The 26,583-nt window shown below is 35.0% G+C and overlaps 5 protein-coding genes across 5 annotated transcripts; 4 read left to right on the top strand and 1 right to left on the bottom strand.

Moving 5' to 3' along the window:
• The first annotated feature begins 560 nt into the window (after window positions 1-560).
• On the top strand, window positions 561-3,651 carry LOC111384801 (chaperone protein DnaJ-like). The gene is made up of 5 exons (XM_023009125.1): window positions 561-961; window positions 1,042-1,129; window positions 1,275-1,342; window positions 3,186-3,245; window positions 3,327-3,651. Exons 1-5 carry the CDS (start codon window positions 854-856, stop codon window positions 3,483-3,485), a joined length of 483 nt encoding a protein of 160 aa, XP_022864893.1. The 5' UTR covers window positions 561-853; the 3' UTR covers window positions 3,486-3,651.
• Window positions 3,652-5,042: 1,391 nt separating this feature from the next.
• On the top strand, window positions 5,043-6,769 carry LOC111384799 (GDP-fucose transporter 1). Its single transcript, XM_023009123.1, has one exon. The coding sequence runs from the start codon at window positions 5,460-5,462 to the stop codon at window positions 6,513-6,515; it is 1,056 nt and encodes a 351-aa protein (XP_022864891.1). The 5' UTR covers window positions 5,043-5,459; the 3' UTR covers window positions 6,516-6,769.
• Window positions 6,770-9,449: 2,680 nt separating this feature from the next.
• On the top strand, window positions 9,450-16,364 carry LOC111384798 (importin subunit alpha-1-like). Its single transcript, XM_023009122.1, has 10 exons — window positions 9,450-9,797; window positions 10,145-10,247; window positions 10,343-10,434; window positions 10,535-10,666; window positions 10,814-10,999; window positions 11,611-11,774; window positions 11,885-11,963; window positions 15,156-15,284; window positions 15,478-15,605; window positions 15,699-16,364. Exons 1-10 carry the CDS (start codon window positions 9,582-9,584, stop codon window positions 16,072-16,074), a joined length of 1,605 nt encoding a protein of 534 aa, XP_022864890.1. The 5' UTR covers window positions 9,450-9,581; the 3' UTR covers window positions 16,075-16,364.
• Window positions 16,365-20,550: 4,186 nt separating this feature from the next.
• LOC111384800 (GATA transcription factor 16-like) lies at window positions 20,551-21,884 on the top strand. Its single transcript, XM_023009124.1, has 3 exons — window positions 20,551-20,982; window positions 21,065-21,175; window positions 21,283-21,884. The coding sequence occupies exons 1-3, from the start codon at window positions 20,965-20,967 to the stop codon at window positions 21,625-21,627; spliced, it is 474 nt and encodes a 157-aa protein (XP_022864892.1). The 5' UTR covers window positions 20,551-20,964; the 3' UTR covers window positions 21,628-21,884.
• A 142-nt stretch (window positions 21,885-22,026) lies between these two features.
• Window positions 22,027-26,561, bottom strand: LOC111384797 (protein misato homolog 1-like). The gene is made up of 9 exons (XM_023009120.1): window positions 26,197-26,561; window positions 26,005-26,050; window positions 25,535-25,629; window positions 25,229-25,306; window positions 24,693-25,118; window positions 23,425-23,671; window positions 22,995-23,237; window positions 22,785-22,904; window positions 22,027-22,596 (listed from the first exon to the last, which is right to left on the bottom strand). Exons 1-9 carry the CDS (start codon window positions 26,230-26,232, stop codon window positions 22,148-22,150), a joined length of 1,740 nt encoding a protein of 579 aa, XP_022864888.1. The 5' UTR covers window positions 26,233-26,561; the 3' UTR covers window positions 22,027-22,147.
• Between the last annotated feature and the right edge of the window lie 22 nt (window positions 26,562-26,583).

Here is a 26,583-nt window from a genome sequence, read left to right as displayed (position 1 = left end):
TAAATCTGTGTTTAAATACTGTAAAATTCATCTGTCTTTCTCAAAATAATTATTTACAGATTCAAACAGTAAATTTAATTAAAACAAAATTCAAAATACGTATTTACACTTACCAATTTCTAGTGCCGACTGTGAGTATTGTTTCTTTCTTGAACCTTTGATAATTTTGGGAGATTTCAATATTTTAGCAGATGGAAGGAAAAAATTCTTTTTTACTGTATTGGAGAAACTGATAACCAAAACTGATTTTGAAATTAACGTATGGAAGTAACAGAATTTATTTAAACTATTAAGGGTATTATTGTCTTTTAAACAATTGATATACTTTTGTAATTATTAAACATGAATAAGGGTAGAATTGTCTTTTTAATGACAATAGGCCAATGTGGTGAATACAAAAAAAAATGGTCAAAATGAAAAATTGATTGTTTGACCAAGCTATTTTAAAAAGTACCCCGTTGCGAAATTAGAAAACCCAATGGCGACCGACGTAATTTTGTACATTCGATGGGTCAAACTCAAAACCCCCCAAGAAAATATCTTCTTTGATATAAAGTCCGAATGTCTGGAAGTTTCCAGCGGCGCCAGATTTTCTCTTGCTATCTTTCGCAAGATATTTTCCGCCCAACGTAGCCCATCTTTCCTTACAAATTTACAATTTCTCTTAATTCAGTTCCGTGCATTGCTTTGCTTTAGTGTTAAAAACGTTTGCTAAATTCAACGGATGCTTGAGCAAGAACAATTAGTTCCTGATTGTCTGTATTCGGCAGCGTTGATTATAAATCGTGGCACTGTTTTCTCAAATTCACTCGGTGAAATTTGAGATTTTGGATTCCGGATAGAAGAATTTGGAATGGAAGGAGAAGGAGGCTCCAAAGGACCGTGCTATTACTCTGTGCTAGGGATTCACAGGGATTCCTCCTTCTCTGACATTCGCTCTGCTTATCACAAGCTCGCTCTGGTAATTCCACCTCTTATACGCCCTCGTTTCCATTTCTTTGCCTTTTCGTGAATTTTTATGATTTTTTTTTTTGGGTAAAGAAATGGCATCCAGATAGATGTTCGAAAAACTCGTCGGACGTTGGAGAGGCCAAACGCTGCTTCCAGAAAATCCAAGAAGCCTACTCAGGTATTGTCCATTGATAATGCAAGCAAATTCTTATGCCGAATCGGTCAACGTGGTATTGTCCATTGATAATGCAAGCAAATTTTGATATTAAATTGTTTTTGTTTTTCGGGTTAAATTTTTCCGGTCCGGCGGTGGCGCGTGGCAGTGTTGTCCGATCAGGGGAAGAAGTCAATGTACGATGCTGGATTTCTCGATCTGTTCGAGGAAGATGAGGTGCGCAGTGAAAGTATCTTAGATATTTTTCTCGTGTCTTTGATTCTACCCACGTAGTTTTAGCATTGCCCAAACTAAGGGTTAATTACCCGAATGATCACTTAACCTCACTTTACCTTGCGTAAAGTTTTCACGGTGTCAATGAACTTCAAAAGTTTGTCTGTTAATAATTCAAATTTGCAAAATGTAATATCATCCATACTCAAAGTGGATTGCAAAAATTGATGGATTTGTTAACGCGACTAACAACGTCATTCTAAGTATTTTAGGCCATATCATAAGTTGCTATCTAGTGTGTCTCACACAGAACCTTTTTTTATCGGCAAAAATGTTGATCATCATTGAAGAACGAGACCCCCCAATATGAAACCAAACTTCAAGTCGATCAAGACCACCTCACCACCACTAAATCCAACAGCACCACCACCACCACCAAAACAAGCCCTTTTTCACTTTTGGTTCTACTTCACTCTTGTTGTCTCCCTTATTGCGTTTATATTTATTTCTTATTCCTCTCTTTCCCCAGAAGACCCAAAGACTTGGTTCTTCAATCTGCCCCCCAGTTCTCCGCCTTCACTACTCCTAAGGCCGCACCATCAAAGTTCAAACAGTTCCTAATTATTCCCAAGTTGAAGTCTTTTCCATCCAAGAAGGCCCAACTAATTCGGATTCTCACGCCCTTTTTGTACATGACTTAGGCTGTAGTTCTTTTGCTTTTCACTGTATTCTCAAATCTTCAGGCCTGAGAAAGGTCCATGCTGTGGCTATAGATCTACTGGGGTCTGGCGGCTTTTCGGATAAATCCATGGTTGTGCTTGAAGAGATTGTCAGTGGTAATTAGGTTTTTGGGAAGAACTTTGTTATTTGTACACCGGTGTTGACAAGGAGGGGCTCACGTTTAATAAAAAAAGCGTGAACCCCCCTTTGTGTGAGGGACATGTACACGCCAGTGTATGTGTAGCACAATTTTTTTGGAAATACGTGGAATGTGTATTGGGTGACAACAAGAGAAAAGATCTGTTTTTAACAATTCACGCCGGTGTATGTGCAGCACTATTCTTTTGGGAATATGTGGACGTGTGACGTGGTTTCACTGATGAACTTTCATTTGAAAAAAAGTCCATTGTGCATAAAATTTGTATTTCCATCTATAAATTGGTTTCCTTGAATACTAAGTTTAAGTTGTTCCTGTGAAGCAATTTAAATTTTAAGATGAGATGCTTAACATTCTAGTGCCACCAAGCAGGAAAAAATAAAAGGATTGGAGTCTCGTTGCAATTTGTTTATGTTATAAATTGTACAGTTGTCAGGAAAATAAACTCGACTTGATCTACATGTGATGGATGCGTTAAATCTCTAATGATGGGAATTTGGCTTGCTTGCTTGGGCTGTTTATTGCTTAGCCCGAAAAAGTCCAAGTCGACCTAGCTTGAGGCTTGGGTCGAGCCCCATTTTGGGGGTCAGGCTGAGCCAGAGCTAGTCCGTGTGACTCATCGGGCCAACTTAAAAAAAAAGAAAAAAAAAAAAGAAGAAGAAGGAAGAAAGAAAAAGAAAAAGCAAAAGCAAAAAATAGGCAATACATAGCTGCCTATGTATTATAATAAAAAAAACAAAACCAAAAAAAGGGGAAAAAAAAAAAAAAAAAAAGAGAGAAAAATTCTGAGCTAGCTCGGCCTGACTCGGTAAGGCTTGAGCAAAAAACTCATGCTGAGCATCAAATTTTTGGTCAAGCTTTTGTTTTCCTCGGCTCGGGTCAAAAAAATATTCGATTTAATTTTACTCGAGCCTCGAGTTTTGGTTTATTGACATCCCTAATTTTATCTAATACCGTAACTTGATACAGGGCATGGGTGATTTTCTGCAAGATCTGATGAATATGATGGAGCAAAATGTTGTGGCTAAGGTTAGTAATTTCTTACATTTTCAAGGGTCAGAATAACGACTTTCAATTACATTTGTATTAACTCGCAATTTTTTTTCGAAGGAGGAGAGTATGGAGGATCTTCAGAAAACATTTGTGGATTTGTTCGGTGAGGATTTGGTCAACATGATGCAGGAGAGTGGTGATCCAATGGTGAATAAGAGGACACGTGATCGTGGAAACTATGAAAGGATTACTCCAAAACGTAGCACCAATGTTTAGACTTTATGCCCTCATTCTGCCCATTTTTGTGCTTATTACCAATCAAATGTGAGGGTAGATTACGTAAGTTAAAAGTACCGTCTTTAGATCTATTTGGTGGGTATCAACTACCAAGACTTTTGGTTGCTTTTAATAAAGTCTCTTTTTCTTTTCTCTAGGATTTTTATTAGACAGAAAAGCGTTCTTACATATAGTCCAGAATCTTAGATAGATGTTATGTCTAACAATCATGCTACAATGATATAATTTTTGATATAATGTCACATCGCACATCAACATCGAATTGTTTTCAATGAAATTTACTTTTCATTGAATCATATCTTATCAATATTCTTAATGTCACTTTACACGTCAATCATTTTCTGGCAAATTGGCATTGCTCATGCTCGAATATGAAAGACTAGTGCTACACGGGGTGGACGTGCAGACTACGAGTAAGGAAGCCATGTAGGGCAATACTGGCCATGTCATCATAAAAAATATAATTAGACCATGTTTGGCTGAGATTAACATAAAAAAATTTGATAAAAGGTGATTAAACGTATGATTAAGAAATTGTGTATAATTAAATATGTGATTAAAATTAACTGATAAAATATGTGGTTGGCACGAATCAGAAGTTCTTTAAGAATTGACAACCCACATTAAAGCATATGGGCTCCACACTTTGATTAAGAGCATGTTTGGGAATAATAAATTGATGGTTTAAATTAAAAACAAATAATAAATAAGTAATATTTGTGATTTTTTAAAAATATATGAATAAATAATATCTTAAATATTTGAAAATATAAGTTAAACATAGGCTATAGCCACTTTGCAAGGATTAATAACATCACTAGTGTAAAATCCTCATTCGATGCAGAACGCATTGAGGTAGTTCACAAGCCAGTTGAACATAAATTATGAACTTTGTCACAATTTTGTCTGAATTAAGTTAAATGATCACATTGTTTGACACATCTCTCACAATTGAGGTGTGGGTTCCGGATGAATAAAATAATGCCAATCTCCCCATGTGAGTGAATGTGTCAACCAATATGTCAAGATTTGTGATCATATAGTATGATCCATTTTGTCTATCATCAAATTTTTATTTTTTTACTCTGGACTTTATGTCGAATTACTACTTGAATACAAATTATGAACTTAAACTTTGTAAAAAAATTGGCAATGTTATAAAATTAAAATAATTTACTTTTATCTAGATTATAAAATATGGAAACAAATATCATTCAAAAACTACAAGGAGAAAAGGATAAAATGAAAAATATATGTTGGGCGGGTCGGAGATGTCTCTGTTACGGTCAAAATGCTTGAGGAGGTTAATTTAACTAAAAAAACTACGTCATTTTCAAACACATGAATTAAAAAATAATAATAAAAATTGACTAAAAAAGAAAAAAGACTTTTTGGTAAAAGAAAAATTATCATCTAATATTGGGATCATTGTGCATGGTGGACCATTCAGCCATTCCGTAGTTCCTTAGATCCATCCATCTTTCCCGATATTTACGCCAGACATTGATTACACTGTTCCGTCTGTCGGTGGTAGATCTTATTTTTATTATTGCTTTTTTCTCATTCTTAATATTTATATCAATTTTTAATTGTGCATTTAAGATCAATTACTGAATCTTTACTGCTATTTTACTGTCTTTGCACCCTTTAATCTTCCGTTAGTTCCGTCAAATCTGGCTAATTCTTCTTTAGTTAATATTTATGTGCGATTCAGCGATTTTGTAATTTTGCGTTTAATATTATCTGCAAGTTCGATTTAATTCTATTTTGAAATTTCCTTAGGGTTTAGGTTTTCTTACCACACAGTAAATTGAAAAGATCTTGAACGAATTTTCTTTCCCATTCGGATATGAACGTAGTTTTAGCCTTTGTTTTCAGTCAGATTTACTTCAATTTTAGAGGGGTCTAAACAAAAACGAAAATTTTCCTAGATTCTTCAAATTTCAAACCCTAATGGCTTCGATTCGATTGGATGCATCGAAACAGTACTATGCAACCAGCAGTCTTGTAGTGGGCTATGCTTTGTGTTCTAGCTTGCTTGCTGTGATCAACAAGTTTGCTATTACCAAATTTAATTATCCTGGACTTCTCACAGCTCTGCAGTACTTAACTTCAGCTCTTGGTGTGTGGATCCTTGGGAAACTCGGGTTCTTGCACCACGACGCGTTCAACCTTGAAACCGCCAAGAAATTTCTTCCGGCAGCCTTTGTTTTTTACTTGGCCATTTTCACTAATACAAATCTGTTGCGCCATGCTAATGTGGATACATTCATAGTGTTCAGATCCCTGACGCCCCTTCTGGTTGCAGTAGCTGATACTGCATTCAGGAAGCAGCCGTGCCCTTCCAAATTGACATTCTTGTCCTTGGTGATCATTTTGAGTGGTGCGGTTGGGTATGTTGCGACGGACTCTGATTTTACACTGACTGCTTACTCATGGGCTTTTGCATACTTGGTAACAATCACAACAGAGATGGTTTACATCAAGCACATGGTGACCAATCTTGGGTTGAACACTTGGGGATTTGTGTACTATAACAATCTTCTGTCATTGATGATGGCACCCGTCTTTTGGATTATAACGGGGGAGTATGCTGACGTGTTTGCAGCCATGGGATATTCAAGTGGGAGGAATTTATTCGAACCAGTTGCATTTTCTGCGGTGTCCTTGTCTTGTCTGTTTGGTTTGCTGATTAGTTTCTTTGGTTTTGCATGTAGGAAGGCCATTTCTGCAACTGCATTTACAGTGACTGGAGTAGTGAATAAGTTTTTGACTGTTGCGATCAATGTGTTGATTTGGGATAAGCATGCTAGTCCATTTGGTTTGGTTTGTCTGCTGTTAACTATTGCCGGAGGGGTTCTCTATCAGCAGTCAGTTACTGGAGCTGGCAATGCTTCAAACCAGCGCGAGTCTGCAGCATTGAAGCAGATGGAAACTGAGAATGAAGATGAAGGTTTTGCAGGCGAGGATGAAGGAAAAGGCATTTCTGGTAAATTTTCTGGCGTATGATCTTTTCTTGCTCTGGCTGCTGATGGATAGGCTACTTAATCAAATATTCATGCACATGGCTAGTGATTATGAAACTTACATGTATTTTCTCTAAATTTCGATAAGTATTAAATAGTTTTTCGGTTTAGCATAACTGCTTCAGATGAACATTATGGGGGTATGAAGGTAATGCTTTCCCTCACTCGTGGTCCAATGATGCATGGAGAATGATATTGACCTGGTTTATTTCTGATACATTGGTCTCTTTTTGCCCATGTTTCTGTTTAGAAATTCTGGATGTCTTTTATTGGTGCATGTTACGATCACTCTTTTGAAAGGACCTACGGTGCTAATGTTGTTTCTTTCATCCATTTCCTTTCTTTCTTAGCTATTCACTAAGTTCTGAGAAGGCCAGTGAGAGTTGAATAAATGTGATCGAGCAAATTACTGTAATTATTTTAGCCATAATTGGGGTTAGGGTTATTGAAACACGGCGCTAATGAATTTTGTGCTTGAAATAATAAAGTAGCTCAGCCTGGATAGTAGATGCCCCTTTTCTCTCTCTTTTGAAATAGCCTTAGGAGGCTAAGGATGTATATTTCTTTTATCCAGTTTCTTTTCTTTCTTGGTTTTTCTCCGACTTTTGAAGAAGTTGAAAATTGAAGTGTGATTAAGCAATTGATTTGATTATTTAAGCCATTATTGAGGCTGTGGTTTTTAAAAGTGGGAGGCTAGCCCTTGTTTGATCTCCATTATTTTCAAAATTCATTTTTTTCTCTTTTGTTTACAACCTCACATTCTTCAATGAAATAATATTACACGCAAACCCATCACTTTTCCTTATTGTTTAACCACACAATCTCCATCAATCTACTATTCCAAAATGCATTCTTAGCAAAAAAAATGGGGCTCAAACAATAACTATTGTGCTTGAAATGATAAAGTACCTTTGAAAAATAGATGCAATATTCGCATTCTCACTTTTTGGAGGACCTATGATGTTTGTTGCTTTCACACATTTCCTTTTTTCTCCTTATCTGTCCATTTTTGAAAGATATTGAAAATAGAATGAATGTGAACGGAATGATTTATTGTTTATTATTGAGCCTATAGTAATCTAAACACAGCTCAATGACTTTGTGATTGAAATAATATCACCTTTGAACAATAGATGCATTTTTATAGTTGAGCATGTTCTGTCAACAACTCGGTATTCATCTTCTAGTAAAACTTGTCTACTTAAATCTTGAACTAGCATTTGATTAGGGTGCATATAAATGTAGCAGCTAATAAGTTAAAACATTTATTTGTGGGGAGGATGACTCAGATCGACCAAATTCCTAGCAGACTGGTTAAAACTATAGAGATTAGATGAATGTAAACTACTATTGCCTGGGTCTTGTTTGGTACCTTTTGACTTATTACCATCTAAAGCTGCAAAGCTGGTGTCTTGCTTAAATAATTAGCAAGATGCTCATCTTGTTCAAGTTTCGAACTTATTATATTTCTTGTTTGTGATGTGAAAAATTCTTTCAAAAAACAAGTTTTTTACTTGGGTAATCCAAAAACGAGATATATTAGTGTCAAATTATCTTTGAATGAGTAAAACGAGTTGACATATACATCTTGTGCTGATATATTGTACACAATCTTGCTGATGTTTAATTTTCCATTTAGAACCTGTATCGACCATTATCTTTTCTATTGTTAGAGAACGATTTCTTGAAAGATTTTTGAGTTAAAAATTGTCTTCTTGGTTTGTTTACCAACTTGAAGCTCTTTGAATTTAGGATTGGTTCAGCCTTTTTGATGACGTTTTTGAATTCTGTAGTGAGTCGATAATGAATCCTTGTTCAGTGATACAAACATGAACATATTTTTGGTATTCTCGTGCTGTGATATGATAGTTTGATTTTCTAATATTTGATTGACGTACACTGTACTTTAACGGTATATTTGATGCATAATGCCCTTGTTTGATCCCCATTTTTTTTTTGTAAAAATGTATTTTTCAACAGTGTTTTGACATCATTTTCACCACACATTTTTCAATAAAATAATATTACACACAAATCTAAAACGTTTTCTTATTTTTTAACTACACATTTCACATCAATACACTATTCAAAAATTCATTCTATCCTCCAAAATGAGGTTCAAACAAGGGCATTAATATTAGATTGTACTTTGCACGAAAAGAAACAAAATTTCTTGTCTTCTATAATCTTCTTGTGTCAAATACAGCAATATTCTAGATGCTAATGACCGTATGCAAATGTTCCAAAGAGGAAGAAATAATAGTTTCATCCTCACACAAAATGCTAAAAAAAGGCATCGACGGACTTGTAAATCGAATTGAGAATTTTAAATAACAAATAGCAAATGGAAAATATGAACTCTTGCCAAATAGGCGTCATTGTACTTGTCACTTCTTGGGAAGGCAAGAAATACGATCCTCATGTTGAATTTTTTGAAATTTTCTTGGTTTTTTATATATTTTTATTTGATTAAAAATTAAAAATATATATATAATTAAAAGGGAGGATAACTGAAGTACTCAATGTATGAATTGACACATGTATTAAAAGTGGTCTTTTGAACGAGTCATAGGTTAAAAGTCTGTTTGGGAGTGATTTTTCACCATTTCAATCGTTATTTTTTATTTTTTTCCCACAAATGGTCCTTACTTTTCTTTTAACAGTCAAAAAATTAATTTTCGAAATTCCTCTTGAATAAATCCTAATATTCATGACGATGTATATTGGGCTTGGACTTTAATTCGATTCAGCCGTGAGAGCCCAAGGCACTTTTCAGAGTGTAGTCGAATCCGTTATTGCAATTCGGGTTTTCCCACATCTTCAAATTCAAATTCTGGTCCCATTTCCGTAAATATTTCTTGATCCATGTCCCATTTCTTAGCCCAACGGCTCCACGAAAACCACTACATAAGAGTTAAGACCTCCTTTCAACCTCACGCTCTTCTCTCCACTCCCCATTCAAATTGAACTCACTCACAAAACCCCATTCATTTTTCCCCAAATTCACAGATTTAAATTCCCTTTTTGCCCCCATATAGACAGATTCAAGATGTCGCTGAGGCCAAATGCCAAGGTGGAGGTCCGCCGTAACAGGTACAAAGTGGCGGTTGACGCGGAGGAGGGACGGCGGAGGAGGGAGGACAACATGGTGGAGATACGCAAAAATCGGAGAGAGGAGAGCCTACAGAAGAAGCGTCGTGAAGGACTTCAAGGGAATCAACAATTCCCTATTTCTGTTGAGGCCACCACAGGCATCGATAAGAAGGTATATGGGTTCAAAGCCTGTTGAAATTGATGATTTAACCTACATGTATTCGTTAGTTTTTAGATGATTGTAATTGAATGGTTTATAGTTTTTTGGATGCTCGATGGATGCTAGGGTTTTGCAGTTTCGTTGGCTACTTTAGTATAATTATTATGGTATATAGATCAATGTTTCTTTGAATGTCTTTTAACGGTTTCTGGTGTGAATTTGTGTGCTTCAATCCATTTGAATTTATTGAGTAATTTTTTGATGCTTGAAGTGGAAATTCTTATTATAGAATGAGGTAGACGTGTTTTTTAGAAATGCAAGAATGAGCTTCTTATTGTGACGTATTGTCGCGAGTGCAGGTGCAGTTAGAAAATTTGCCAGGAATGGTTGCTGGTGTCTGGACTGATGATTCTAGTAGACAGCTAGAGGCTACTACCCATTTCCGAAAATTGCTTTCTATAGGTTATTTTTGGGTCTTCCAGAATTTGTTATCATTGAACTTCTCTTTTCCCGCTAGTTTGGTTATCAATTTTTCTGCAAATATTGCTCTATGTCAGAACGGAGTCCTCCAATTCAGGAGGTAATTCAAGCAGGTGTTGTTCCTCGTTTTGTTGAATTTTTAATGAGGGAAGATGTTCCACAGCTTCAGGTCTGATAATATTATCTTATTCATCATTAATTGTTCTGTGCCAGCACATTAGGGTTCTTCAATAGTTATAAATAATTTGTTTTGTTCAAAATTTCTTCAGTTCGAGGCAGCTTGGGCCCTCACAAATATTGCTTCTGGGACATCTGAGCACACTAAGGTGGTAATTGATCATGGTGCAGTCCCTATTTTTGTGAAACTTCTTGGTTCTGCAAGTGACGATGTCCGAGAACAGGTGTATAATGTGTTATATAAATATTTTTAGCCTTCCAGTTACTTCTGTTCTGCTATCTTTTTGTTTGGATTTTTATAGTTAGTTTGCTGTGTTAGTTGTTAAATTTTACAGTCACTTGATTTAGTCTTGTCTGCTTTGTTTGTTTAGGCTGTATGGGCCTTAGGAAACGTAGCTGGAGACTCCCATAAATGTAGAGATCTTGTGCTTGGGCATGGAGCCTTGGCTCCTTTGCTAGCTCAGCTTAATGAACGTACTAAGTTATCTATGCTCAGAAATGCCACCTGGACCCTTTCGAATTTCTGCAGAGGCAAGCCACAGCCTGCTTTTGAACAGGTAAGTAACATATATCTTGGATGGTTGCATGTTCTCACATATAATCGCAATTCTTCATATTTACAAATGCAAGGTTGAGCCTTTATAATATTTTTGAGATATCTTTGAGATATCATAATATCGAACTTCAACAAATGATATTTGGAATAATGCTCATTCATGGAATCATGTTCTATATGTGTTGTCCCTGTTTGATCCCCATTTTTTGAGGAAAATATGTTTTGGAATAGTTATTTTTTTGGAAAATGTGTTGTCAAAAAATAAGGAAAAGTTTTGAGCTTACGTGTAAAATTATTTTATTGGATAATGTGTGGTTGAAAATGAGTTTTGGGAAAAATGGAGCCCAAACATAGGCATCATCAGCTTATCATAAATATGGTACGGCCAAGATTTTTATATTCTTGAATGCGAGCTATGTATTCTACTTTGAATCTATGCACAGTATAGCAGCTTATACCCTCTGTACCTTAATAATTCCTGGCTCATAAGGTGAATACCTCCGTATGTTGCATCCAAATATATAACTAAATTTTCTGTACTAATGAAAGGAAATTTTGTTCTTGAACCTTAAGAAAGAGCATGTGTCCTGACATTATCATCTTATTTTACAGACAAGACCTGCTCTTCCAATTCTTCAGCAACTTATACACTCGAGTGATGAAGAAGTTTTGACTGATGCATGTTGGGCACTCTCTTATCTTTCTGATGGCACAAATGATAAAATACAAGCTGTGATCGACTCTGGAGCATGTCCCCGTTTGGTTGAGTTGTTGCTGTGAGTATTTATGTTTCATTTATATTTACCTTTGGAGTGAGTTTTTTCATAGAGAAGTCTAACTTTTTATTTAGTACTCACCTGACGAAAGTAATATTTTGCTATTTCAGTCACCCATCTCCTTCTGTTCTTATCCCTGCCCTTCGGACAGTTGGAAACATTGTCACTGGAGATGATATACAAACTCAGGTACCTTCGATTTCCATCATTTTGCTCTTCGCCAGGAGATGGTTTCTGTTTGTAAATATGCTGGAACTCATTTTAAAAAGGACAATAAAAAAGGAAATTTCTATTGAAGAGAAAACAAAACAATGTAAAAAGAAAAAGTTCCATTTTCAGTTATGGACCACCCACCCTTGAAACTTTTTTCATCAAAATGACAAGCTGATGAGTGATGAGGTAAAAGGCTTAAAAAAGGGCGGAATCATGACCATTTAACTAACCTTTGCTACATTTCAATTTGTATGATAACTTATCCGCATCGAAAACTCTATCTCAGAGTAAGAACTGTTCATTAATACCTGAAATGAGGAAGGATTTTCCAAAACACGAACTTAGAGTCCTAAAATGTGGTCTTTGCCATCGAAAACTAATAAAATTTGAGAGTTAGTAAGCTCCGTATGAGCAGCGACTCAAGAAAATGCATCTTTCTCTCCCCCAGCCACGGCTAACTCAAGAAACCACGTTATACGAGCTTCCCTCCTTGATGCAAATTAGTATGATAGTCGTCTTGGTTTGGAGATTTGGGTCAATATTATAACCGAGATGCGAGGATATAGGTTATGTTGTATTTACCCGGCATTAACTTGTAAAACAATTAATTATAGAAGAAGAGCATACACGCCTCGCTTCTTACGTTGACTATCTGATCTTGCATTTCTTCGTTCTTTGTTTTGGGTTCTTGTTTAGATTCTCACAAACTAGGTGAAATGTGAGGACTTGTTAGTCAACAAATTTGAGTTTTGACTGGAAGTCATATATCGTAGATATTCAAACAGTCTCCGAGTCTAATGTGTAGCAAAGTGACTTGTGTTCTATGTCGGAAGGCAGCTTTAGCTGGAAAGCAAAAGACCCTAAATTTCATGAAGTCTGCTTCCTAAATAATATTGTATTTTCACAAGTCGTGTAACAGTTTGTTTGTGCATATATGCTCTGAACTTATTATGTAGCAAGTTTGTTTTCACAAGTCATGTATCACTATATGAGAATGATAGTAATTACCCAATGGTAATTGAAGATGATAAGGGCATCTCCAATGGTTGAACTATTGCACCATTTTGCACCATTTTTTGGTGCAAAGTTGCTCCAATGTAACACCAAACTTTGCATCATTTTAGTGCAAAATGGTGCAAAGTGTAAAATGTCTCTTTTTCCCTTATTTAACATTTCTCAAATAAATTTGTTAAGAGTACTTATGTCATTTGTGCTATATATTTTTCAATACAATCAATTATTATTATTATTTTTATTAATATTAATATTATTATTATTTGCATTTAAAATAAATTTTAAATTTAAGACATAATAATTAATAAATTAATTAAAAGACGAAAACAATTTAAAATACAACAAACACGATTATTTATTAAAGTTAACACGAAATATATTAAACAACAACATACATACGATAATCTAATTTGATTTTATATTTTCGTTGTTGTAGTGTTTTTATTAATTATTCTGTGTTTTTTATATTTATTAATGAATTTAATTTTTTTCATAATTTAACATAATTGTTTATTTAGTAATTTATGTATTTATAAAATAATTAAATAAATAATATTTCAAATAAATAAATTATGAAGAATAAAAAAAGGAAGAAAATGGTTAAACACTGTTCATTTGGTGTAATAGTTAGAGATGAATTTTAGGCCATCTCCAACTCCACACCAAATTTTGCACCATTTTGCACCAAATTTTACATCAAATCTTGTACCAAACTAAAATTCATTTCCAACCATTACACCAAAAGTTACACCAAATGAACAGTGTTTAACCATTTCTTCCATTTTTTATTCTTCATAATTTATTTATTTGAAATATTATTTATTTAATGATTTTATAAATACATAAATTACTAAATAAATAATTACGTTAAATTACGGAAAAGATTAAATTCATTAATAAATATAAAAAACACGGAACAATTTATAAACACACTACAACAACAAAAATATGAAATCAAATTAGATTATCGCATGTATGTCGTTGTTTAATATATTGCGTGTTAATTTTAATAAATAATCGTGTTTGTTGTATTTTAAATTGTTTTCGTCTTTTAATTAATTTATTAATTATTATGTCTTACATTTAAAATTTATTTTAAATGCAAATGATAATAATTTATTGTATTGAAAAATATATAGCATAAATGACATAAATACCCTTAACAAATTTATTTGGGAAATGTTAAATAAGCCAAAAGAGACATTGTGCAAAGTTTGGTGTTGCATTGGAGCAACTTTGCACCAAAAAATGGTGCAATAGTGCAACCACCCTTAGTTTGGTGCGAGATTTGGTGTAAAATTTGGTGCAGGGTTGGAGATGGCCTAAGAACACATGCAATACAAAATTATTACAACTTCAGAACACAAACTAAGAGAGTTAATTAAGCCTATGTTTGGCTTATGTTTATAAGTGATACAATCCTAGACAAACCCATGCCAAGCCTACCTAATACAGTTGTTGTTTACAATGTGCGTTCATTATTGATTGAGTCACTACTAAGTAAGAGTAAGGTGGAGATATTATTATTTTAAATGAACAAATGTCGTGTGCATAAAAACAATTTTCTAAGCACTTGGTTTGTCATATTGTTAAGCTGCTGGTGAAAATGGCATACACCTTTTGTGATAATGTTTTTAGTTTAACAATTGAAACTCGAGAAGCATTTTCATAGGTTTGAGAAGATATTCAGAATATATATGATGGCTCAACAGTTTGGATTACCTTTTTTTTTTTTGTTTGCTAGTTATTACATTGTCTAGAGTTAACAAAATATATCATTGAAGTTATTTGCTAATCAGGAAAATCTCTGGGATGGGGAAATTATTGATATTGGGCTAAGGGCACTGGGGAACAAGGCATTTAGTTCTGTTGTTCTGGTTGGTAATCTTCCTTATATGAACTGAACTTAGCTGCATCGCATAACTTTATTTTGTTTAAAACTATCAAAAGATCCTATGTAAAAAGGTTATATATTCTGTCGAGTTGCGGTCCGTATGTACACTCAAATGACAATGTCCAGTTGAGTAGTGTATGTGCTTTCTGCTTGAATTTTTGTTTTTTTGTGAAGTCACAACAGATCCTTTTAGATCATTAAGCTTGGTAATTTGATAAGTTGTTACCTGTGATGACTGAGGAGTCCCGTATTTTTTACAGTATATCATCAGCTATAATGCACTACCCTGTCTTATGAACCTCTTGACTGGTAGCCATAAGAAGAGCATTAAAAAAGAAGCTTGCTGGACTATTTCGAACATCACAGCTGGAAACAAGGAGCAAATTCAGGTAAATTTTAATTCTAGCATCCAGCCTTTGTATCAAAAATATATATGAACTTGATTTATTCATGCTTCTGTGAAATCTTTTGGGAATTCATGTAGCTGACCGCAGATTCATTTACATCAATTGTCCCCATCTGTACTTTTGTTTTCTTAATGTCAAACCTTGCTCTGGGTGACGTATTTTTTTAATTCTGCAGGCTGTAATTGAAGCCAACATTTTTGGTCCTCTAGTTCTTCTGCTTCTAAATGCAGAATTTGATGTGAAAAAGGAGGCTGCCTGGGCAATATCAAATGCAACGTCTGGTGGCACTCACGAACAAATTAAGTGTGTGCTCAATTTTCCCTTAGTTTCTTAATATTTCAAGATGCATTAGTATTTTACTTGTTCATAACAGCACTCATATTTTGTTTTGAACAGGTATCTTGTGAGTCAACAGTGCATCAAGCCTCTATGTGATCTGCTTGTCTGCCCTGATCCAAGAATCGTCACAGTATGTTTGGAAGGACTCGAAAACATTTTGAAGGTAGGGGAAGCTGAGAAGAACTTGGGACATACAGGAGATGTCAACCTTTACGCTCAGATGATTGATGATGCTGAGGGCCTGGAAAAAATCGAGAACCTGCAGAGTCATGATAATAATGAGATTTACGAGAAGGCAGTAAAGATTTTGGAGACATATTGGGTGGATGAGGATGATGACGAACCGACACACCAAGGAGATGCCTCCCAACAAAGCTTCCAGTTTGGAGGTGGAGATGTCTCTGTGCCTTCTGGTGGATTCAGTTTCAAATGAAGGTTGGTATCCCCAAGGTACGTACCCAAAAGAGGTGCACGAACGTTGTGCTGTTGAACTGACTTGTTGGCTTCTTAATTCATTGATGGAATTTGTTCCTAAGATGTTTTGCTTTGTCCGTTGTCCTGAGGAATTTGTATCCTAAAACTTTTTCTTGTTTTTGACCTATTGTTGGGTGATTTTGGCCCTCCCAAAAATTAGTTTACCCAGCTCATTCTCACTATGAAACCAGTTATTTATAAACTTTTCTCATGTTGCTAAGAATGCCTTTGCCACACTGTGTTTCGTTATTGGATTATCATCGATGTTATGGATTTCATAAGCAAATGACAATGGGATTTCTGATCTATGCCTGTCTAATTGGTCTATTTAGTCCAATCTAAATTCCATATTTTTAAGATTTCACAGTGTTAGTAGGGTCATTGACTTTCTGGACTGTGGTGAGATCAGAAAATGTGTTGATAATAGGGGTTTGTTTGAGTCTCATTTTTTGGGTTAATATGCTTTGAAAGAGTGATTTATTGGAGAATTGCGGTAAAAAAGTGGACAAAAGTTTTTAATTGACATGTTTTATTGGAAGAACGTAGAATTGAAAATGAGTTCGAAGAAAAATAAATTTTTTAAAGAAGGGGTCTCAAAATAGCGGCTAATCAGTACAGCTAAAAATGTTGAATGACGAGTTGAATCATAAATATTTGAGGTGGGCCGTCTAGGGCACAATAAGACCTATCATATCATTCACGTGATTATTGAAATGATTATTTTAATTAATATATAATTTTTTGATCACATATTAAAACATTATAATGTTGTGAAAATTCTTAAATGGCAAAAGTTAGTTTAGATTGTATTTAATGTCACGTAAAAACATTCTTTTAAAACTGTCTCCCCTATGTCTACATTTAACCGAAAACGTTTATTTAAGCATTAATTGACAATGTAATATCAAAGTAGAAGGGTAAACTTGTCCAAAATAGTTTTAATTGTTCCAAACAATTCAAACGGTTTTTTTTTTCAACTTTCATAGAAAAATCCGTACAAATAAAATCCTTTGATGTTTAATGATATCTATACCTATTGCTTCTACCTATTATTGACATCGCATGAGCGTACCATAATTAAATTTCAGATCATAATTTACATATCAAAATTTTGTCCGACAATCATTACATCTATCCAGGGGTGTCAACGAGTTGAGCTAAACTTTGGGTCGGCCAAGAAATTTAGGCTCGACCCGAATTTTTGATTCAAGCCTTGCTGAACCAAGTCGGGCCAAATAGGGTAGGCTCAATTTTTTTTTTTTCTTTTTCTTTTTCTCTATATGCCTTAGTTAATAAGGCAACAGGATGCTGCCTTAAAAAAAGGTAGCCTGTTGCCTTTGATTTGGAATTTTTTTATATATAGGCTCGAGTCCGAGCCGACGAGCCATAGTGGCCAACTCGGCCTTGGCCTGGCACCCAAACTGGGGTTCGGTCCAAGCCTCAAGTCGAGCTATAGGTGGCCCGAGTCGACAAGCTTGATTTTCATCTTTACATCTACCCCATCACCTGATTTGTTAACTTTTAAAACATGTGTGAAATAACTGGCATAACAATATTTTAATAAGTTAAGTGATAATTTAAAGAACTTCTAAACTTTAATAGCAATTAAAAAATATTTAAAAAAAAAAAATTCAATGGTAACTCAAAAGAGATTTTAAAGTTCAATGAAAAATGAAAAAATTTAAGAAATTTCAATTACGTTTGAGATATTTAATCCAAGCAACGTTTAGCACCTAAAAAAGGTGAAAATGAAGCTTAGATTGATAAGTGGTTATTTAACTATTAAATAAACATTGACTTAATTAAATGAGTGCTCACCGGATTAATACCTAGATTATTACTGGCTCACTAAATTTTAAATGATTACTCAATGCTCACTGATCTATTCATTACTTTACTCAATGCTCATCGTAGTTCATTCCATATACACAATTGGACAAATNAAGGTGAAAATGAAGCTTAGATTGATAAGTGGTTATTTAACTATTAAATAAACATTGACTTAATTAAATGAGTGCTCACCGGACTAATACCTAGATTATTACTGGCTCACTAAATTTTATATGATTACTCAATGCTCACTGATCTATTCATTACTTTACTCAATGCTCATCGTAGTTCATTCCATATACACAATTGGACAAATATGTCTACATGGCAAATAAAAAACATGAGGTGGCACATGAATAATATCCACCTCTTTTCTTTTCTTTTTTTTGGTAAAATATTCCATATATCTTCTCCATATTTTTAAACAGCTCCATTCTCAAATCACCTTCTTCCCAAAATCATTATTTTCCCCATATCGCCCTCCTCTCCTGTGCTTGTAATCTGCTTCTTTGATTCCCAGGTCACATGGATTTTTTTTTAATTTATTTATTTTTTTTTGGGATTGGAAGACTTCTTGGGAATTCATCAAGATCTTCAAAAAACCCAATCCCTTCCATGTTGTCATCCTCGCCACAAACTGATCCATTCCTTGGTTCACCCTGAGAGTAAGCTCCTCAACTTTATTGCTAAATTCCACAATCAAATCCAACTTCTGAAAGTTCTTTGCAACTCTCCCAGGTTGCTTCTGTGCATTAGTTCTAGACCCTTTCACTCGATTTTTCCATTGATTTATTAGGCGTTTTCACCTCTTGGTCAGATACAAGTTCATCTTGTCCATTCACATTTTTATTTGGCTTCCCACCAACTCCTTTTCCTTGGACACTATTCACTTTCTTCTTCTTTTCTTTTTCTTCATCTCCATATCTTTCTTCCAGTAAACATCAGACTCACTCGAGGTCAAGAGTTCCACAATATCATCATCATCATCAGCATATACTCTAGAAGTAAAGCTCTTTTGCCCAACCTTATTATTTGCAGTAGTTGCATTCCCCCCTCTGTGAGGAAGTAAACATAGGTGAAAACATGGTCCACCACGATGCTGCACTTCGATTTTTCTCCAAATTTGTCGTGGAAAAGCCTAATGCCAAAATTCCCCAGCAACTGATGTACTGTTCTTTTCAAGGAGAGGAATGCAATTTGTGGAAAAAGATTACTTGGGGACGAAGGTTATTTGAGAATGGAGCCGATTGAGAATTTGGAGAAAATTAATGGAATTTTTTACACACAAAAAAATGTATAAGAGGTGGATATGATTCATATGTCACGTCATTTTTTTATTCATTATGTAGACATATTTGTTCAACTGTATAGATGGAATTAGCTATGATAAGCGTAGTGTAAAGTAATAAATAGTTTAGTGAGCATTGAGTAACCATTTAAAGATTAATGAGTAAGTAGTAAACTGGGTACAAGTTTGATGAACACTCATTTAATTAACTCAATAAAAATTTGAAAATTTAAATTAGCATTGAAGCTGATTAATGGGTTTGGGTCCGCAGTTTTTTTATGTAAACTATTGAGTCACAGGATTTTCTGTTGAACTGGAAGGTTGGTAAGGACTGTGAACCTTGGTTCGAATAAATGTATGCTTTTACTTGGGATATCTATGCCACAAATTCAAAATATTGGGTTACGAGTGTCATACCAAAAGATTGGGGACCAATATATAAAAAAAAACTAAATTTTTTTATAGTATGTATCAAAATTAGGGTTGGACAAAACTTCCAAACTGAACCGATCGAACCGGATCCGATCTGAACTGCATTGAACCGAGCTGTTCTTCGTAAGTTAAATTTTTCGAATGGATATCTAAATCGAAAATCGACAGATTTGTTTCGATTCTCAACTCTAGATCAAGAACCAAAAAATCTAATTTTTTTAATTTATTTATTTTAAATAAGTCAAATTATTTAATTTTTATCTAAATAAATTTACTAACTGGTTAATTTAGCTCAAACCAAAAAAGATGATTTTTTTATTTCTAATTTTCATATCAAGTCCAACTTAATCAAATTGATATAAATTTTACCAAAATATGTTATTTTACCGTAGTGTCATTTCTACTATTCTGAAGAAATTGAATTGACGCTCAATGATACATCTCTTAATTATTGTGAGCTCGCTATTTCTTCTTTCGGTGATTTTAACAATCAAATCTATTAAGAACTCAACAAAAAGATAAGCAAAAGACATGTAACATTTTATTACGTTATTTTGTAAGAGTTAAGATTAAAGTTTCATTCGTTGAATTAATGTAATTTTGTAAATATTCAAAAAAAAATTATAGTTCGGAACCCGAGAATAGAATGAAACTGAACTCAAATGGTTCATAATTAAATTTGGATCTAACAATTCTACTTATTAATTACTCCAAAATTTTAGTTTCGATTCGTTTCTAGCCATAATTGAATCGGATGATGTCCATACTAATTAAAATACAAAAAAATTATAAATCACCCGGTGCATGCAAGCTGACACGTGGGTCACGAGCTCCCCCTCCTACACTTTTTGGCTGGCGTTGTGTCAATTCGTGCCCTTTCTGTCATTTCTCGCGTCACATTAGGTCTATATTTGTACGGTGCCGTCATTATTGTCAGAACTACCTCTCTCATCATTAATGTCACGGCTGAAAATTTTCAGTTCATTGTTGTTGTGTGTGTGTGGGTTCTCTCCATTTATATGTTTTGATGCGTAGGTTTTGTCAAAATTTCCTCTGTTTTAACAAAACTTTAATAATTCTTGATTCTGTTGTGTGTTTTGGTACATGGGTTTCATCTGTTTTTACTTTCTTTCAACAACAATCCCACAATTTATGACTCTTCTTTTTCGTGATAATCGAATGATCATCTACAGAAAGCTGTTCACTAGATGAGATTTTAGCCCTGCCGAGTTTTTCAGTATCTGTGGATTAATTACACCGGAAATCCTAACGGGTTTTCTTCGAGATAGGGCTAATTTCATGGATTGTAGTCAAAAGGTGCGGTTGGAATTTATATCTGTCAATTTTAACTGGTCATACTGCGTTTTTACATAGATTTTTGTTTTATTTTGATTCTTAGGAAGAGTCTTCATCATCTGACGGTTTGATCGAGGTGGAAATCAAGAAGTTTTGTGCTGATTGTAAGACCACTAAAACCCCTTTGTGGAGGAGTGGTCCGTCTGGCCCCAAGGTTGATTACACTTTAATTGATTTATATCTTAGCATTTTTTGATATTGGTTAATTGATTTTAAGCTTATTCCAAGTTTTCTTTCTTTTTTCCTTCTCTTTGGGTTCAGTCACTGTGTAATGCTTGTGGCATTAGATACAGAAAGAAAAGGAGTCCCTTTGTGGGATTGGACAGGCCAAAAGGCCGAGAGAGGAAAAAGGACAATCCCACCACCACCTCCGCGGCAGCGGCCACCACTTCCACCACCAAGAATTGTGGAAAAAAGGGTAAAATTAGAAAATCAAAAGATGTCTTGAAAGTAAATTTAATGCCGCTGGGGAGGGAAGTGTTATATTTGCAGAGGCAGAGGCAGAGGACAGCAATGAAGAGGCAGAGAAGTCCAAGGGAGTGGGGTGAGGTAGAAAGAGCTGCTCTGCTTTTAATGGCTCTGTCTTGTGGTGCTGTTTTTGCTTGAAAAAATGTATAAACACAATCAGATTGTATGTATATGGGGTTGGGTGGGGTGCTCTTGCACAAGTAAATTTGATGATCCCTCAAATTTTCTTGTTAACTAAGAAGCCCATGCTAATGTTAGGAGTATTTAGTTAGAACCACAGTTATTGAGAATGAATGTTTGCCCAATGATAGTGCCCTTTTTTTTGAGTAGGTAGGAAAATGGAAGTGTAATTACTCAAGTTTGATATCATAATGGAATCAAAATTTACATCTCAATGTTTCGATACTTGGATCTTAATCATATATCGTGTAGTCGACTCTAAATATTTCATTTTCTTATAATTAGTTCAGACAAGAAAAGGTTGACATACATATGCTATCACTGGACCACGATTTTGTAGTACTTGGTAAGCATCGATGTTCAGAATTGGGCATTCATTCATTGAGTGCGAAAAGGGAAAGCAGCCCTCTATGGAAAAGTTGATTCTTTTGTAAGTGATCTTTGTTCAGACTTTATTTTAGCAATACAACATGCAGCCTTAATCAGAATCCGACGACTCTTCAGAATAAGGATTCAATGTCGTAAACATTTTAGACAATGTCTCGCCAATGTCTTCGAGTTCATCCTTCCCGAAACCCCAGTTTCTGAGCAACTCCGTCCCTAGAGCTCCTCGCGCAATACCAAACTTGCGAAGATTTCCTAATCTATTTTCCAGAAATGGCAAAATAGCGTTGCTGGAACGCAATCTTGCTGCCATGGGAATCGAGTGGACTTCGAGTGATCCTCTCGATGCAGGACCTGAAATTGGTGTATCCAGAAGCTCCCCGTGTTGACCAATTAGGTTCCCAAATATTGAAGGAAAAGGCAATGGTACAGGGAGAGGACAACGAGCTACAGATAGGTGTGAGAATTTTGGCCTTGTTACTGCGTTATCATAAGCAGCTTGTACTGCATCCTTAACTTCAGTAATTGATGCCCGTTGGCGTCCTGAATTTAAAAAGAAAAATATTTAAAGGACATTTCTTGGCGAAACTAAGCTTAAAAATGAGAACCATGGCCAAAGAATGAACCTCTTTAGACACATTCAGTGTTCACAGGAAATTAAATCATGAAGACAGTAAAATGGAAATGAATATTCAAGTAGATGGCAAAATGCAGAAGACAATAAGCTTTACCTGCCCTATAGACTCCATGAACTGTCATGGATTCCACTGCTTGAAAGTCTTCAGCATCTTCGGCTACGTCAGGCGTCAATGGCTGCAAATTCTCCAGCAAAGATTGTTGCGCCGGGTACCCTAGAGTTAAATAGTTAGGCACTTCAGCAAAGACAAAAGTCGGTTCCGAAGCAAGGGAAAGAGAGAGAGAGAGAGGGGTGGACATTCTACCAGTGAAAGAAGGTGCTGGCATAGAAACATCCAAAATGCTAATAATATTCTGCCGGGATTGGCCTGCTAGGATCTGTACAAGGTCATTGACAGACATTGCACCGCATGTGTAGCTTGATTGTGCACTGGGCCCGAGTTGTTCCATTCGAAAAGGGAGACTGATGGAGTGTATTGCAGATGCATAAACTGCACTGGTGTGGTAAGGCTTTTCGTCTTCTACACGAAGAAATGAGGAAGTTCTACCTTCATAAAACAAATAAGTTCTTTTTGAGTCCATTAGGAAAATAGGAAGGTATTAAACACCATGTATGTAGATATTAAAAAGAATTTTAAGCGTAGACATTCACAAGAAGGTTATGAATCCTTGTCACGCAGAGTTGCCCAATAATCCTTTCAATAAACTGAAAATGGAAAACAAGGTTATGCTTACTTCTACTGAGGGATGGCAAACCAACTGGGACGACCAATTTACAGAGAGCTGATAGCCTTGAAAATGAAACCACATCATGAAGGTTGCGGGAGATTGTCTGCTTCCTGCTTTTGGGATCTATGGAAGTATCAGGGCTGACCCTGTACAGTAGCACAGGTATATTTGCATACTCATCTGCAATATTCTCCAAAAACTCCCCAGCTACACCAGAAAATCCTCCAGTGTCATCGACAACAAATTGGATTCCCTGTCAAAATAAGAAATTTCATCAGTGGGCCCAAACCTAATTAAGGATAGGATTTTGCTATATGTACATAAAAATTTACATAATGGATTACATAATGCTATGTTGCACTCTATCATTTGTCAGTTTAAAACACAATCAACTTTTTCATTCAATCTTTTCCCTTCACATCATATTATGTAATCATCTATATTTTTTTATATACAAGTAGCAAAATCCATAAGGATATTTGTTCAAAAAGAAAATCTAGTGATTAGGGTGTCAAGCGTGAACCAGATTTCTTATGGCATGCATAAACATGTCATTTCTAGAACCATTCTTTGTTTGGCAAAGAATCGTATTTCATACCCGTCAAATTTAAGAAAATGGGTCTGAACCCGTGTCCCGTAAATGGTGACGATGAGAAAAAAACGACAATGAAATGACAGTTATATAAGTAATGATATGTTGGGTGCAATGGCTCAATTAAATACTGGAAATTTCAGCTGTCATGCTAATGGATAAAATTCCATTTGATGAAATCTCAATCTCCACATCAGTAACCACACCCCTTAAACCTTAGCATTGACAAGGCTTAAATTTTAGATCAGTCCTTTATTTGAAGTCTAGGAAGCACTAACCAGATGACAAGGACACAACATGACAGTTTATTTTAGAAGACTGGTAGCCAGGATAGAGTTCTATTTATCCTTCTTTCCTTCTCTTCAGGAGTCCTCTAAAGGCTTTGCGACATTTAGAGCAAGATATATTGAAGGGGAAATGGTAGAGGAAACGAATATGATATGTTGAAGGAAGATTATGCAATGAATGAGATCACAGTTCACTACCTAGCGAAAATGCTGTGTTAGGGAAGATTTGTATTAGACTGAAAAGTTTCCAAGAATTTTAGACAATACTGGTGGATTTCCAACAGAACAGTTTTTTTATTCATTTAAATTTCTGATCAAGTGAAGGGAGTGCAACAATCTTCAAATAGAGAAGGTTTTCGAAACAGAATAAAAGAGGCCTCATATGTAAGAAGTACCTGAGCATGATCACATTCTTCAATAAAAAAACGAAGCCTCTCGTTAATTTCTTCTCCACGTAGACCCCCTGAGAATACATCTCTTCCGAATCCATAATTGTTAAAATCCTCAATGTCCATCCACAATCCACTTAACTCATACAAACTCTGTGGGTGATAATGAACTTTTGAGAAGTCTGTCCAGTATTGAACTCCATTCTCCAGACATTCAACAATGTCTTTATCTTGAATTTCGCTTCTAGAACCATTCTTCCAACTATCAGAGCTAGTATTACCCACAGCTTCATCTTCCAAGTGCAGACTTTCTAAGAACAAGTTCTTCTTCAAAGGCTCGGATGAATGAGTTGTGACACCACCAGTCCTACAATTGATCTGGAGACATTCAATACATATAAATGCCAAATCAGATGGCAAAAGGAACAGTCTCTACATAACACTTTAAAAAAAAAAAAAAAAAAAAAAAAAAATNATATATATATATATAAATTGAAGGGAGCATGACAACAGCATTTGCCAATCAGCCTGAAGTAGTTCACCAACTTCCTAGAGAACTTATAATCCTCTAACAAAACCCAACCCCCACCCCAATGAAGTAAAATTTCATAGAACAAAAGCTATAATGTATGTCAAATTCAAAGATCCAATTTATCTTTTCGGTTCAAGTTTTGTAGAGGAGAGCAACAAAGGGGATTCAACCCATTTATAAAAATGAAACCAATCCGTTTCCAGCAAATAGCAAACTTTTAAAATTAATAACCAGAACATAAGTAAAGAAGCAGCCAAATATTCCTCAAATAACTATGAAGAAAAAACAACAACAACAACAATAATAATAAACACACCAGCAGAGTGCTAAAAACACGTCTCCAAAGATCTTCGTCAAATTTCAATTTCGACCAACCTAAATGATTTTCATTTGCTTTACCACTAGTTTCCTCTTCAGGGCAGAACTCAAGCATCTCGTTAAGATTATTATATTCTCAAATTATTATAGAACTTCAATTCCAACAAATAGACCCAATTGGTACTCAAGACTGTAAAGCAGCAGCCCATCCCAGAATTAGGGATTGGTTTTAATTCCAATAAAATGATTGGACATAGATGTATAATTTTCATTAGCATTACATTAGCATAATTTGAGTCAGTGTTATCGTTTTCATCATAACATAATGATTTTTTCATTAACTTTGTGTTGATAAATCAATCCAGATATTAACAGTAACATCAGTTCAATACTTCAATTAGAATGTAAGTGAACTAATAGGCCATAAAAGAAGCTTGGCATGGTGGATCAGCATCAAAATTTACATACCTTGAAAATCAACAGAAACCAAACGAGGAGTATATGTTGGAATGCCCTGAATGTGATAAACACCCAAGAATCAAAGCGATTATCACCATTTGCACTTGAAATTACAGGTGAAGGAAGATCAAGCAAGTACTCTAATTCAGAAACAGAAGCATGCCAATTACTCCACTGAGGTTCAATTGCAAATGAATTTACCTGATGAGTCTCGCCACTACGGTAGAGGACATTCATGTCGAGGTTGTGATTGTTAAATATATCGTCACTCTCCGGGTTATCAGCCAACCCAAGCAATTCATCCTACAACACTTAAAACACGAAATATATCTCACCAATGAAATGGAACTGGAAGTGGATTTAGATAATTTAATTTTACCAAACCCAAAACACTCTTTCAAATAGCTGGACTTCAACAGAAGTTCTAAGTCAATCCGACAAAAATCAGATATTATTCAAAAATCTTTCGTGGGTCGTAATTCATAAATCATAGAACACTTCGGTAAAATGAGATAATCCTCTTAATTTGCCTACTTATTCATAACTTTTGAAGCTTTATAAAAACAACCTAGTATAATTAGAAAAATT

This window comes from Olea europaea, unplaced genomic scaffold (genome assembly GCF_002742605.1).
Source record: "Olea europaea var. sylvestris unplaced genomic scaffold, O_europaea_v1 scaffold3012, whole genome shotgun sequence".
Lineage (NCBI taxonomy): Eukaryota > Viridiplantae > Streptophyta > Magnoliopsida > Lamiales > Oleaceae > Olea > Olea europaea.
The sequence above is the reverse complement of the archived record's forward strand: the minus strand, read 5'-3'. Positions and strand labels throughout refer to the sequence as shown.